Source organism: Mus pahari, chromosome 23 (genome assembly GCF_900095145.1).
Source record: "Mus pahari chromosome 23, PAHARI_EIJ_v1.1, whole genome shotgun sequence".
Lineage (NCBI taxonomy): Eukaryota > Metazoa > Chordata > Mammalia > Rodentia > Muridae > Mus > Mus pahari.
In genome coordinates this window covers 30,563,694-30,579,277 of record NC_034612.1, presented here as the reverse complement: position 1 = coordinate 30,579,277, position 15,584 = coordinate 30,563,694, and the positions used below count along the sequence as shown (strand labels likewise).

The 15,584-nt window shown below is 50.5% G+C and overlaps 1 protein-coding gene across 1 annotated transcript in view; it reads right to left on the bottom strand.

The window, feature by feature from the left end:
• LOC110313192 (kinesin-like protein KIF19) overlaps positions 1–15,584 on the bottom strand; it is a 50,340-nt gene that overhangs the window by 26,678 nt on the left and 8,078 nt on the right. The window contains exons 3-9 of the mRNA XM_021187211.1: positions 12,187–12,297; positions 8,659–8,746; positions 7,307–7,443; positions 6,393–6,518; positions 3,631–3,825; positions 2,264–2,416; positions 1,631–1,757 (exon numbers count right to left, since the gene is read on the bottom strand). Coding sequence (XP_021042870.1) covers positions 1,631–1,757; positions 2,264–2,416; positions 3,631–3,825; positions 6,393–6,518; positions 7,307–7,443; positions 8,659–8,746; positions 12,187–12,297 — 937 coding nt within the window. The remainder of the gene's footprint in view (positions 1–1,630; positions 1,758–2,263; positions 2,417–3,630; positions 3,826–6,392; positions 6,519–7,306; positions 7,444–8,658; positions 8,747–12,186; positions 12,298–15,584) is intronic.

The window sequence follows — 15,584 nt, the reverse complement described above, 5'->3', positions numbered from 1 at the left end:
AAGAAGAAGAAGAAGAAGAAGAAGAAGAAGAAGAAGAAGAAGAAGAAGAAGAAGAAGAAGAAGAAGAAGAAGAAGAAGAAGGAGGAGGAGGAGGAGGAGGAGGGGGAAACTGATCTGAGGATAGCAAACCAGCAATTGAGGATGCATGCATTTATTTCTCTCTTTGCCTTAGTTTTCCCACAATGATGAACTATGACTTGGAACTGTGAGTCAAGATGAGCCCCCTTTTCTCTAAATCGCTTGTGTCAGGGTATTTCATCACAGCAACAGAAATGAAATGAGAACACTGGGATGGGGCACCCAGTGTCATTGCTGTCTCCAGAATGTGTTGGGCCACATCCTGGGATGTGTGTGTGTGGCCCATGGTGGGGGAGGGGGCAGGTTAGACACTTGCCAGCGCTATCCATCCTCAAGAAGGGAAGGGTACTCTGACGTTTGCCACAGCACAGGGGAGCTTTGAGAACATGAGGCTCAGTGCATCCGGTGTCACTGGTCTCTATGCAGCCTCCAGGGGAGTCAGATTCTTAGAAGCAAAAAACTAGTGTGGTAGAGGCAGGGCGAGAGGCAGGGAGTCGGTATTTAATGGAGACAGAGTTTGGGTTTGGAGAGGAATGTAAGTTCTGCCAGTGAGCAGTGGTTCTGATAGCCATACACTATGGCTATACCAAGGCTACTATGCTGCAGACTCTCAGTGATTAAAATGGAATTATCCAAAGGGATGGCTCTGTGGGTAAAGGTGATTGCCACCAAACCTGTTGACCCAGAACTGCTGGTGGAAGAAGAGCTGACTCCCACATGTTGTTCTCTGACAGCCATGTGCTTGCTGTGACATGCATCTACGCACACATGTGCATACACTGCATGAAGACGGAATAAAGGAATTACTAAATGGAAAGTTTTGTTCCATGTATATCTTCTTAAAGGTATGTATGAGCGCTGTTTGCATGTTTGCCTGCCTGACGACAGAAGAAAGCATCAGGCAGAAGAGGGCGCCAGATCCCATTACAGACGGCTGTCCGTCACCATGTGGCTGCTGGGAAGCGAACTCAGGACCTCTGGAAGAAGTCAGTGCTCTTAACCACCAAGCCATCTCTCCAGCACCATCCCATGTATATCTTACCACAATAAAAGACTTCAAAATAATTTATCAGATTTTTTTTTATAAATCTTCCCACCAGTAACTATCGCTACCATTGACTGTGTGTGAGGGGAGAGCCATGTTCACATGGCTGTACATGTATGTTCTCGTGCATCTAGAGATCAGAAATCAGCTTCTGGTGCCATTCCTCAGGCTCCATCTACCTTGTTTTTACATTTCAATTAATTAGTTAATTAGTTAGTTAGTTAGTTAATTTTGAGGCAGGGTCTCACCGTGTATCCCTGGCTGGCCTGAATTTCCTCAATGTAGATCAGTCCAGCCTTGAACTCACAGAGACCCACTTGCCTCTGCCTACACCATAAGGCCCAGCTCATCCTGTCCTTCTGAGGTGGGGTCAGCTGGCTGACCAACTGGCCTCAGGGCTCTGTCTGTGTCCTTCTCTCCAGCACAAGTGTCACAGATGCGCATCGCCACACCTGGCTTTTTTAACGAATGTGGGTCTGAGGACCACTCAGGCCACCTCCCGCTCGCTTACCCTTGTCTTGATGTTCTTCGCCCTGTAGGCATACAGCAATGTGGTCCTGGACTCCTCAAAGCTGGTGCTGGCCGGGCTGATGTGGGCGATCATCACTGTGCGGCTGTTGCCTCCCAGGGCGTCCTGCTCAGTGAGAGCCACGGAATTGCATTGATGGGAGCCGCGTGGCCCCAGCCCCTCCCCCAGCGCCACCAGAGGTCCGGGAAGGGTAGCAGATAGTGGGAACCAGAGTGGGGGTGGTGCCTGAGAAGGGGACACTCAGGGTACAGCGCAATCTACTCCAGCCTCCCCCTAGCTGTTGCTTAGATGAGAACAGACAGAGGGACATTTGCTTACTGCTTGGTTATTTGTTATTTCAGCAGCATTCAGTTCCGCATAAAGAAGAGTTTTCACAAGGTCACAGCTACCCATGACAGGATTGGCAGCCTTGGGAAGTAGCGAGCTCTCTGTTACTAGGGGCATGAGGGTGAGGATGGACTGTACCCAGAGGGGTGACAGGGAGTCAGGCAGTGGCCACACAGCTTCTACAGACTGATGCCTTCAGGGCCCTGAGGCTCTGTGCAGATAGTTAATTCCTGGATGACATTGTCAGCTGTGGCAGCCCTTCCCAGTCCCAGCTGGGGTCCTACCTTCAGCAGGCGCGTGAGCTTGCTGTCCCGGAAGTTCACATATTGAGCGCGGCTTCCACCCTTCTCGCTGAGTGCATTGATACAGTTGCCCAGGGCCAGCAGTGAGCGGTTGATGTGCGCACCCTCCTTCATCCTCTTGCCCCGGTTCTGAGTCTGAGCAGGGAGAGGACAGGCTGAGCAGAGCTGGAGCTCCTTCCCACTGACACCCTCCCTTCCCCATCCCCAGGGAGGAGACTGAAGTCCAGAGTGGTGGGGAATGGCCTTGCCCACTCTGATACCAAGGTCTTAAGGACTGAAGGACTGAAGGAAGACCCCCCCCGGACTGAAGGAAGACCCTCCGTGCCTGCCCGCAGAACATCACTAGTGGAATATTAAGCGACCATCCTTGGGGGATATAGAGCTGAATGACATGGGAACAAGTAACTGAAATAAACAGATCACACTGCTTATAACAAAATGTAAGTGAGTGGGTTTTGTCTAGGAAGTACCCCGCCTCTACCCTGAGACTTACCATATACCCTACAGGTCCCCCTGACGGCTCTCTCAGAGTCCACAGTCATGGTACCTATTCTCCCCAGTGCCACCCCAAGTATTTCTTCTAATTCACAGACCCTCAGGCAGTCACCTGCCTCCACACATGACCAGGCTTGTTTGGTTGCTGCCCCATGGGATGGGTGCAAGCTCTGGAAAGTCACACCTGTCACCGCAGGCCACGTGTCTGGACACCTGCAGGCAGCTGGCCACAGCGAGTACTCAATGACGGGAGCTAAACGGGCTAGCAAAAATGTGTGCAGAAGCCAGCAAACAATCTGAGCCCAGCATCCATGTGGTGGCTCACAACCATCTGAAATTCTAGTTCCCGAGCACCAGACAGCCTCTTTTGGCCTCCACGGTACCAGGCATGCAATTGGTGCAAGAACATAGATGCAGGTAAAACACCTATATATGGGCTGGAGAGATGGCTCAGCGGTTAAAGGCACAGACCGCTCTGCCGAAGGTCCTGAGTTCAAATCCCAGCAACCTCATGGTGGCTCACAACCATCTGTAATGGGATCTGATGCCCTCTTCTGGTGTGTCTGAAGACAGCTACAGCGTACATTACATGTAATAAATAAATAAATAAATCTTTAAAAAAACAAAAACAAACAAACAAAAAGCCCTACACACCTTCAGTAGGTGCAGAACGAGCCTCCTGCCACAAAGGGACGCCTCTGAAAGCGCTATAAACGCTTGCAAGATTACCTCAACACTCAGTCACCTCTTCTGGGTACTGAAGCCCAGCTGAACAAGGCCAGAGGAGGCCCCCCTCAGACGGAAGACGACAGACTCGAGTGAAAGGTCGTAGTGACATCTGAAGGTGGGTGTACCTGGGCCGCGCGCTCCGAGCCTGCCAGGTCCACCATGAAGAGCCTTCCGAGGCGCACCTCCTCTGCCAGGTCTCCGCCTCGGCTTCTCTGGTGCACAGTGACCTGCAGCACTGCGTGGGAGCGGGATGAGGTCTTGTTGGCAGCGGTGGGCTCCTGTGTGCGCTGCCGGTTGCCTTTGGTGAGCAGCTGCATGATCTGAGGACACAGCGAGAAGAAGGCAAGTCACAAACTGGAGTGGCCACACATCCATTCCAGAAAGACCCAAGGAAAAGGGTTGGGGAGGCTCCGGGGCTCAGACTCAGAGCAGCAACTTCCAATGTCTGGCTTGGGACAGAAAGTAATTAGTCAATCAGCTAGTGGAATTGAAGATTCTTGATGTGTACCCCATCTGCCCTTCCCTAACAAACCTGTGACAGGCATTACTAACAAATTACCTATCTCTTTTTTCCTTTTCTTTTTCTTTTTTAGAGATAAGGTTTGCTTGTGTAATGCTGCCTGTCCTTTGTAGGTACTTGCTACTCGCTTTGTAGACCAGGCTGCCCTTGAATTCACAACGATTGCCCTGCCTCTGCCTCCTGAGTGCTAGGATTAAAGGCATCTGTCATATCCCATCTCTCTCTCTCTCTCTCTCTCTCTCTCTCTCTCTCTCTCTCTCTCTTTTTTTTCCCTTTGGTTTTTCGAGACAGGGTTTCTCTGTGTAGCCCTGGCTGTCCTGGAACTCACTCTGTAGACCAGGCTGGCCTNGAACTCAGAAATCTGCCTGCCTCTGCCTCCCAAGTGCTGGGATTAAAGGTGTGATCCCATCTCTTTTTCTTTTCTTTTCTTTTCTTTTCTTTTCTTTTCTTTTCTTTTTTTTTTTAAAAGCTTTATTTATTTATTATATGTAATTACACTGTAGCTGTCTTCAGACACTCCAGAAGAGGGCGTCAGATCTTGTTACAGATGGTTAAGGATGGTTATGAGCCACCATGTGGTTGCTGGGATTTGAACTCAGGACCTTTGGAAGAGCAGTCAGGTGCTCTTACCCACTGAGCCATCTCACCAGCCCGATCCCATCTCTTTTTAAGGACAAAATATTACATCATCCAGGCTAGCTCAAACTCACTATGTAACCAGGGATGTCCTTGAATTTCCGATCCTCCTGCCTGCAACTCCCAAATGCTGGGATTTGAAATGTGTGCCACCATGCCCGGTTTATGCAGTACTGAGGAACTGGGGACTGGAACCTACGGACTCATGCATGCTTGCACTCTACCAACTGAGCTACATTCACCACCAGGCCAGCTCACCCCTTTCCCACAGAGCCTAGAACAGCCCCTGACACTTTCCAGGTCACAGCTCCAGGCAGCTTTAGGTGTGCTGGGGTTGGCAGTGGGCTGCTGAGCACCTGCTGTGTAGACACCCAGGCTGGGATGCACAGTGTGTACGAGGCAGGAGACTGATGCTCACTGCCTTTCAGGCCATGGCAGCGCTTATCGGTCATCCTGACATTTGAGAGGCTGAGGCAGAGGGAGTGCTCTAAGTGTAAGCCCAGCCTGGACTACATAGTGAATGCCAAGCTGATGTAAGCTACAGTGTGAGATCTTGTCACAAAAACAAAATCCAGGGCTGGAGAAACGGCTCAGCCAGTAAAGGGCTTACTGCGCAGCCTGAGTGCAGTCGCCTAGAATCCAGGTCGGACATAGAGGCACATAGTAATCCCAGTGCTGGGAACCAAGACAGCTCACAGCCATCTACAACTCCAGGTGCGGGAGAGCCAATGCTCTTTTCCCGCCTCTCTAGGTCATGCACATGGTACATAGACATCCATGCAGGTAAAACACCCATACACATAAAATAAAAATAAATCTTTTTGAAGAAATTATCCTCTGACCTCCACATGTGTGTGCAGATGCACACACACACACACACACACACACACACACACACACACACACATGCACACTATAAATAAATAAAAATTTTTAAAGAGAAAGTTAGGCATAGTGAAGTACACCTTAAATCCCAGCACTCGAGAGGCACAGGTAGGCATATCTCAATAACTTTAAAACCAGCTTGGTCTATATATTGATTTCTAGGCCAGCTAGGGCTACAAAATGAGACCCTGTCTTTAAAGAGGAGAAAGCGCCCGGGCGTGGTGGCACATACCTTTAATCCCAGCACTCAGGAGACAGAGGCAGATAGATCTCTGAATTCTGCGGCCAGCCTGGTCTACAGAGTGAGCTCCTGGACAGAGAAACCCTGTCTCAAAACAAAACAAATCCCCCGGAGGCAGAGGACGTGAGTTCAAGGCCAACCTGTTCTAATAGCAAGTTCCAAGCCAGCCAGGACTGCATAAAGGGAGCCTGTCTCAAAAATAGAAAGATAAGGACAGGGGGAGGGAAAGGGAGGGGAGGAGGGGGGAAGGGAGAGGAGAGGAGACAGGACAGGGAAGGGTGCTGCCTACCCTTGAGAGGAGCAATCATCAGGCTGGCCAGTGGATGTGAAGCCTTGCCAGCCCGGGGGGGGGGGGGGGGCTATGCTCACCGAGTGGACTGTGCTGAGATGAGCCCGAGTTTGCAGCTGGAGGCTAAGGGCAGCATGTGGGATCGATAGGTGATGTCTGCCCGGAGCATTGGCAAGGAGGCAGAGCTGACTGCCGAGATCGGAGATCCCAGATCGAGTCCCTATGCTGATAAACAGCTCAGCTTGGACCTACCTGCGGCTCTCTGTTCCACAAACCTAAACAAGGATGGCTTTGTGGGCTTGGCTGGGTCCCTCACCTCTTGAGCATTTGAGGTGGATACTTCCGTGATGCCTGCGATCTGGATGCTGCCTCTAGAATCTTCTCTCAGCTCCAGAAACCCAGAGGATGGATTCAGGAGGTCACGGATCACTTCGTTATAGATCTGAGCAGAACAGAAATGTTGGGATAAAGTAGCAAAAAATCACAAAGAAAGGACCACAGAGATGGCTCAGGGGTTAAGAGCACTGGCAGCTCTTGCAAAAGACCCCACATAGTGGATTGTAACAATCTGTAACTCTATTCCAGAGGCTCCAACACCCTCTTCTGGCCTTTGTGGCTACCTACCAGTCATGCATACGGTTCACAGACACAAGTGCAGGGCAAAACACACCCATATACATAAAATTTTTTCATCCTTTCTTTTTTTTTTTTTTTTTGAGACATGGTTTCTCTGTGTAGTCCTTTCTGTCTTAGAACTCACCCAGTAGACCAGGATGAACTCAAACTCAGAGATCCTCCTGTCTCTGCCTCCTGAGTGCTGTAAAAGCATGCAGCACTGTGCCTGGCTTAAATAATTTCTAAATGATTTTATTAGTGCTTTGCCTGCATCTGTGTGTGTGTGTGTGTGTGTGTGTGTGTGTGTGTGTGTGTGCATCGCTTGCATGCAGTGCCTTCATAGGCCAGAAGAGGGCGTCAAATCCCCTAGAACTGGAGTTACAGTAGTTGTGAGCTGCCGTGTAGGTAGTGGGAATTGAACCTAGGTCCTCTGGAAAAGCAGCCCACGCTCCTAACTGCTGAGCTACCTCTCCATTCCTCTAAAATATAGTTGAAAGAACCAATTAGAAGCCTCAGCTGCTGGAGAGCTCACACCCTGAGAATAAGTTCTGCACAGGCGATCAGTGCTGTACCCATTCTGCAGTTGATGCAACTGAGGCAGGAGAGCTGGCTCACCTCCAGGTAAGACATAGACACACTATACTCCATGTTGTCCTGGGTCTCCTCGATGGCCTGGAAGAGGTCGGTGAGGGTCTGCAGGTAGATGCCAGGCTCCGCATCCACACCCAGCATGGTGTGAGTCTTCCCAGCACCTGTGGAGGGTGGGGCTCAAGTGTGCTGTGCAAGAAGAGGCATGACACACTGCAGGGTTTTGGGTGGGGGGTGCTCTCTATAAGGGCATTTCATGGATCCCATCCCCATTTACCCCTAAGAAGGAGAACGGGGCCTCATCCTTTCCCTTAAGCCTGTCACATACATCACTGACAGGGCTCCAGTCCCCACCCAAGGAGAAGAGAACTGGCTTCACTCTGTAGACCCGGGACAAGGCAAGCACTTATTTCTCAGCTAGATTCTTGCCCCCCACTTTCCTTTTCTTTTCTTATTTATTTTGAGACAAAGTCTTGTTATATAGCCAAGGCTGGCCTGGAACTTTTAAGTTTCCTGCCTTAATTTCTCAAAGAACTGGGCTGACAGACATGTCACCTGTTTGCCACCACTGATTTGAGTTTTACTCAGAGCCTCAAGAAGGAGTCCGTGCCCCCTGCCCCCCAAGCAGAAAACACAGGTGGGGTTGAATGCCCCCTGATGGAGTTGTGGTCTGGGGCAGCTGTCTCATTTCCAGAACTGTGATTCTGTGCCTGGGGATCACTCTCACATTTTAGGGCTCTGTGAATGACAAAGCCCAGTGAATAGATCCCTGGTGCCTCTAAGGAGGCTGGGGATGTGGCTCAGTGCTAGAGTACATGAGGCCCTGGGTTCGATCCCTGGTGCTACCAAAAATGTATAAATATAGGGCTGGAGAGATGGCTCAGCAGTTAAGGGCACTGGCTGCTCTTCCAGAGGTCCTGAGTTCAATTCCCAGCAACCACATGGTGGCTCACAACTATCTGCAATGGGATCTGATGCCTTCTTCTGGTGTGTCTGAAGAGAGTGATGATGTACTCATATAAATAAGATAAATAAATAAATCTTTAATATGTGTGTGTGTGTGTGTGTGTGTGTGTGTGTGTGTGTGTGTATGGTGGGGGGTTGCAAATGAGTTGGTAGCATGCTCACCTAGATTACACAGATCCCTGGGTTCCATCTCTAGCTCAGCATAAACCAGGAATAGTGGCACACACTTATAATAACCCTGGCACTTGGGAAGTGGAAGCAGAAAGGCCAGGAGTTCAAGATCATCCTTGACTACATAGTGAGTTTAAGGCCAGGCTGGGGTACCTGAGACCTTATCTCTAAAAAAGGGGGGGCAGGGGGCCTCTGGTGGCACCTTGCACATACCCTCCTGGGGACAATGCCCAACCCAGTACCTGAGGGGCCATAGGCAAAAATGGTCGTGTTGTACCCAGAGATGACGCCTTCCACTAAATGCTGGATGGTAGCACAGTATACAGTTTCCTGCAGACAGACAGGGTGACAGTTAGGGGACAGTCCAGCCCTAGTTAGAGGATCTACTGCTTAGAAATGACAGCACCCAGGAGACAGAGGCAGTTGGAGCTCTGTGAGTCCAAGGCCAGCTTGGTTTATATAGTGAGTTCCTGGTCAGCCAGAGCTACATTAGAGGAACCCTTCCTTGAAAAATCAAAACGAACCAGCAAAAACAGAGAAGACAGGGAGCAGCCCTTGGGAGGCAGAGGCAGGTGGATCTCTGTGAGTTTGTGGCTAGCCTGGTCTACACAGAGAGTTCCAGGACAGCGAAGGCTATAAAGTGAGAGTACATATCATAATTAAACAAACAAGCAAGCATTGGGGGGGGGGGTCTCCGACGGAGGCCTGACACATGCCAGGACCTAGCCATTCCCGGGGCTTCTGCGGGAACTGAGATTGAGGATGGGCTTAGAATCTCACAACGTCGTCAGGACCCCTTTTCATGGTATGAAGCTGGGCAAGGGGCAGAGCCTTGTGAAAGAAAGGTAGCCATGTCCAGCAAGGGATGTGCATGACAGCCCAAGGACAGACACCGGGGCTGGTGAGCGAGGCACGGGCTCATCTGTCTGGGCCACGCAAGCCCCGAGTGTCCACTCATGGCTTCCTCAAGCTGCGCTGAAAGCCACCAGACCCAACCTGTCTTTTCTGTGGCTTCAGACAGGCACAGGCTAATCTGAATTTGGGCTCTTCTGTATGATGTGTGAACTCAGACAAATGCCTCACATGTAGAACAAGGAAGTGTGTGTGTGTGTGTGTGTCTGTGTGTGTCTGTGTGTTTGTGTATACAGGGTTCCATGTAGTCCAGGCTAACCAAACTTGCAATGTAGCTGAGGATAACCTTAAACTCCTTATCCTCTTGCCTCTACCTCCCGATGGCTGGCGTCACAGGTCTGTGTCTTTGCATCCAGCAGGGGGGGAGGAAATATTTCTGAGCATTCTATAAGGATGCCATGAGGCTTGGGAGCTTTGAGTGTGGCAATCGGCATGAAGTAGCTTGCTGATGGCTGTCAGTAATCAGGTCACTCTGTGGAATGCCGTCACGACCTCTGCTCAAGGGAGCTGGGAAGCCACACTGCTTTACAGTGAGGGCTTATTCCTGAACTGAGGGTGATTGTGGTGCTGCCAAATGTGGCCAGATGGGCCTGGTAGCATAGGCCTTTAATCCCAGCACTTGGGAGGCAGGCAGATCTCTGTGAGTTCAAGGCCAGCTAGGTCTACATATAAAGTTCCAGGACAGCTAAGAATACATAGTCAGACCCTGTCTACAAAAATACAAATAAACAAACAAATAGATAAATAACCAGCATCCATCCCCAGCAGGCCATTCTGGGTTAAGGAGCCTTATGAGATGCTGTCCGCATTCCTTTGTCTCCTGTGGCAGACATAGGATGCAGCCTAGCATAAGTATAGCTTTCGGAGAATGTTCCTGGACACTTAGCTACTTAACTGAGGTGCTGAATCCACTCCCTAACCCTAACGTGAATCACCCTTGGGGTCTTGTTTAAACAGCCAGCACAGAAACATGAGGCTGTGCCTGCTGCTTGCTAGGTTTTAGAAGCCCAGGGGCTCCCACAGACCCTGCTGAAGCTCTGAGGATTGCATGCTGAATGAAGCCAGTGTCCTAGGAAGAAAGGCCAGCTGGCAGCTCCAGTAGAGCCTCAAGCCACTGTCAGAATCCAATGAGGACCAGGCAGGGACAAGGGGGCACAACCAGGGACATGCAGCTCAGCAGAGCCTTTGAGGACCACAGCCTCTTGAGTGTCTAGTCTTAATATGAGTGCCCCTCACAGAGCCAAGGACAGTGGCAGTGTAGCCACTTGGTACAGGAGTAGCTTCCTGCAGCAGCTGGTAGCTAGGAGATAGTTCGCACATCTGGGGACAGGCCTCTTAGAAGCAAAAGTACTTCTAGGCAGGGTGGTCCACATCTGCAGTGGCATACCTGTAATCAGCCTTTGGGATGTTAAAGCCAAGAGAGGGGAGTTCAAGGCCATTCTAAGCTACAGTGTGAATTTGTGCCAACCTGGTCTATAGAGTGAATTCAAAGCCAGCCTGGGCTACATGATGAGACTGTTGGGGAAAAAGAAAGAGAGAGAGAGAGAGAGAGAGAGAGAGAGAGAGAGAGAGAGAGAGAGAGAGAGAGAGAGAGAGAGAGAGAGAAAGAGAAGGAAAGAAAGAAGGAAGCGAGGAAGCAAGGAACAGGGTGGGTAGCTTAATGGTTAAGAGCACTGGTTGCTCTTACAGAGGATCTGAGTTCAGTATTCAGCACCTATGTGGTGACTCACAACTGTCTGTAACTCCAGTTCCAGAGAAGCTGACGCCCTCTTTTAGCCTCTGTAAGTACCAGGGCATGTACATAGTACATATGTGTATATATGCAAGCAAACACTTATATACATAAAATATTTTTAATTAAAAAAAAAAGGCAGATGCATCTCTCAGTTCAAGGCCAGCCTGGTCTACAGAGTGAGTTCTCAGCTACACAGAGAAACCCTGTCTCAAAAATAAATAAATAAGCTGAGTGGTGGTGGCCACACCTTTAATCCCAGCACTTGGGAGGCAGAGGCAGGCGGATTTCTGAGTTCGAGGCCAGCCTGGTCTACAAAGTGAGTTCCAGGACAGCCGGGGCTACACAGAGAAACCCTGTCTTGGAAAAAAACAAAAATAAAAACAAACAAAAACAAAACAAAAAACCCAAAGGCATGAGAACTCTGGTGCTGAGTCCAGGACAGCTGACCCTCCTCTCATGGACGGACAGGACCACCTTGGACTTGGGTCCAAACTCTCCCCCAGGTGCTGCTAGCCTGTGGCTGAGACGTTCCATTTCTGGGTCCTTTCTTCAAATCCTACCTTCATTGCTACCCATGATGAGCACCAGCTCCCCTCTGTGAGGCTAGGTTGCATGTGGTTACCATCTTCTGTCCTTACAGGCGGTGGCAATGACATACGTGATGCATGAGAAAGAAGAGACCGAAGCCTTGCTGGGTGAGCTCCTTGTCCCTCCCTGTCTGTGAGATGCATGTACTATGGGCTCCTCTCCCTAGAGCCCTGCCCATCTTCGTGACAGGTCCCAGCCTCTATGTACTGCCTCTATGTCCCTCCTTGGAGAGGGCCCTGCTGGCCACCCGTGTTGCAATGAGCAGTACACACGTGTTCAGCTTTCCCCTGCCCAACATCGGTGTGTCCCTACAGCATGTGCAGGAAAGGAACAGGTGAACACATTCAGGAGAAGCCCCCAGAGCAGGCAGCAGGACCCCCGTGTCCACAGGAGGACCACATTCGCTTGGTCCCTGGGATGGGTTTTCTCCCCACGACCTCTGTTCTCAGGGAAGCCTGAGGAAGACAGAGATGAGGCATCCCAGTGCCTGGGCCCAGGGCGCTCCTGGGATTAGAGGCAGAGGGCATGGTCTCACCTGAGACGCGTGCTGGTCGAACACGGTGTCAAATATAAAGGTCCGCTCCCGGGACCGGTGTGCTCGCAGAGTGTCCTCCGGGTCTTCGCCTGGGTCCATCAGCACAACCACCTGGACACAGTAAGGGAGGGGTCAGGGGAGGGCCCGTCAGACCTGGTAAGCATCCCAGACCTGTGGCCTCATCTCCCTCTCTCCCCTCTCTCCCTCTCTCCTTATGTGTGTTCATATACAGAGGGTAAGGTCAGAGTGTCTATTTTTTCCAGACGGGGTCTTACTCTGTAGCTCGGGCTAACCTGGAGCTCACTCTGTAGACCAGGCTGGCCTCAAACTCAGAGCTCTGCCTGCCTCTGCCTCCCCAGTGCCTAGTTTAAGATGTGCACCGCCCCTGTAGGCCTCGGGATGTCTTTCTCATTTGTGTCTCCATTTTTTGAGGCAGGGCTTCATTGAGCCTGTCGTTCACTATTTCAGCTGGCCCGCCAGCTCCTGGGGTCTTCCTGTCTCTGTTCTCTAGATCTGGAGTTATAGGCTCACACGGCTGCATCTGGCTCTTGTGTAGGTTCTGGGGATCTGACCTCAGGACCTTATGCCTCCTTAGTGAGTACCTTACCCTGTCTCACTCACTCACTGGGGGACAGCGTCACCTGATGTCACTCACCCAAGGCATGACTATACGGCCCCCCCTCAGCCAGTGGGCTCCATAGTCACATAAATGGCCCCAGACAACCCCACAGCAAGGGAAAGCAGCCTGCCATGCTTCGACAACCCTACCCAACACACCACACCTCCACCCACCAACTCTGGCCCCATACTGATGGGCCGTCTTATCAACTAATGCCTCAGAGAAGGCAGGAGGCTGTGGAAACTAGAGTGCTGGACAGGCCACTTTACTACTGTGTTCACCTCACAGGACAGGGGAGGTACAGCGTCTGTCCCAAAGCCTCCACCCACATGCTCCGTTCTCTGAGAGCCTGGCAGTCCCCAGAGCCCCTCAGTCCCTATAAACATTATTATCAGGCAAGCCAGTTACGATCCTTGGGGCAAAGGGATTAAAGGAGTCTGCCCCAGGGACAGCAGGGGGCAGGGAAATGGGTAGAGGCCAATGGTAACTTGGCTGATGGCGACGGCCACATTGGGCTTGAGCATCAGAGAGGAACTGAGAAGTGGGGAGCGAGCTGGGTGGCTCTGGGGTCCTGTCACATGACCACTATTTGCCCCTCCTGTGTTCTTCGTTTTAGAAACTGCGGTTCTGGGAGGCCAGGCTCTGCCGGGGCTTCTCCTGGCTTCTGGCCAGCACTTGCTCGGTGACATAAGCTGAGTCTCTTTGCTTTCTCTCCTCCTGGGGATGCCTGTGTCACAGTGCCTGCAGGACAGGGCTGCAGGAGGACTTAGATGGGTCTCCAGCTGGGACCCTCTGAACAACAGGGCCTGAAAGGGGACTTTATAGAGTTGCGAGTCACTGATGTTCAAGGGCAGGGGTGTACATGCCATGGTGGGGACAACTTTTGGGAGTTGGGGCCCTCCTGCACTCCTGTGGGAGCTTGGGATTTGAAGTTAGATCATCAGGCTTACACAAAAACACCTTTCCATACAGAGCTATCTCGTTGGCCTCAGAAAAATATTTTTGTTGTTATAATGATTATTAGTGAACATTACACATATACAGAATATTTATATATATACATATACAATATATATAAATATATATACTATATATTATATATATATGTGTGTGTGTGTGTGTGTGTGTGTGTGTGTGTGTGTGTGTGTGTGTAGTAGCTAAGGTCAATGGAATGGCTCATCAGGTAAAGGAGTTTACCATGCAAGTTTGTTGGCCTGGAGTGTCATTCCCAGGACCTGAGGGAGGTTGTGTGAGTGAAATGTCCTGCATAGGCTCAGAATACATGGTCCCCCACTGGTGCTGCTGTTTGGGAAGGATTAGGAGGTGTGGCTTTGTTAGAGGAAGTACGTCCCGGAGGGCTGGCTTGGAGGTTTCAAAGCCACGCACCAGTGCCAATGTATTCTCTCCGCTTCCTGTTTGAAGTTTAAGATATGAGCTCCCAGCTTCCAGCTCCATTGTCATGACTCCACTCCGTCACATGGACTCTGTCCTGGCTAGTTTTATGCCAACTTGACTCAAGCTAAAGTCATTTGAGAGGAGGGAACCTCAATTGGAAAAAAATGTCTCCATAAGGTCCGGCTGTAGGCAAGCCTGGAGGGCATATTCTTCACTAGTGAGTGAGGAGGGCCCAGCCTGCTGTGGGCAGTGCCAGCCCCTGGGTTAGTGGTCCTGGGAGATGTCAGAAAGCAGGCTGAGCAGGCCAGTAAGCAGCACCCTCCACGGCCTCTGCACCAGCTCCTGCTCCAGGTTCCTGGCCAATTTGAGTTCCTGTACCGACTTCCTTTAATGATGAACAATGCTGTGGAAGTGTAAGCAAATTAAGCCCTTTCCTCCCCAACTCGATTTTGACCATGGTTTATCGCAGCAGTAGTAACCCTGACCCAGACAGAGTCTTATCTCTTAGGAATCTTAAGCCCAAGGAAACTTTTCAAGTTGCCTTGGTCATGGTGTCTTATCATAGCGGCAGAAAAGTAACTGATAAAATTTGTAAAAATGGAAGGAGAGAACTGAGTTCACAGAGTTGTACACTTCTATGCTGTAGCATGCAAACCTATATACATCACACACATGCACGCATGCGCACGTACACACACACACACACACACACACTCTACCACCACCAATAATAATAATAATAATAATAATAATAATAATAATAATAATAATAATAATAATATCTTTCTGCCATCTTGGCACCTGCTGGGAACAGAACTTCTTTTTTGGGGGGTGGGGGTGGTTTCGAAACAGGGTTTCTCTGTATAGCTCTGGCTGTCCTGGAACTCACTCTGTAGACCAGGCTGGCCTCGAACTTAGAAACCCACCTGCCTCTGCCTCCTAAGTGCTGGGATTAAAGGTGTGCGCCACCACCGCCCGGCAGGAACAGAACTTCTAAAAGCAGCAAGTATGTCTAGAAGGCTGCGGTGCAAGGCTAGTTTTGCTGGTTACAAGCAAGGTCTTCAGAACAGATGAGAGCACATGGCACTTCTTAAAATTGTAGGGCTTTGGGGCTGGGGAGATGGCTCAGCAGTTAAGAGCACTGGGTTACTATTGCTGTGATAAACCATGGTCAAAAGCGGGTTGGGGAGGAAAGGGCTTAATTTGCTTACACTTCCACAGCATTGTTCATCATTAAAGGAAGTCGGTACAGGAACTCAAATTGGCCAGGAACCTGGAGGCAGGAGCTGATGCAGAGGCCATGGAGGGTCCTGAGTTCAATTCCCAGCAACCACATGGTGGCTCACAACCATCTGTAATGGGATCTGACGCCCTCTTCTGGTGT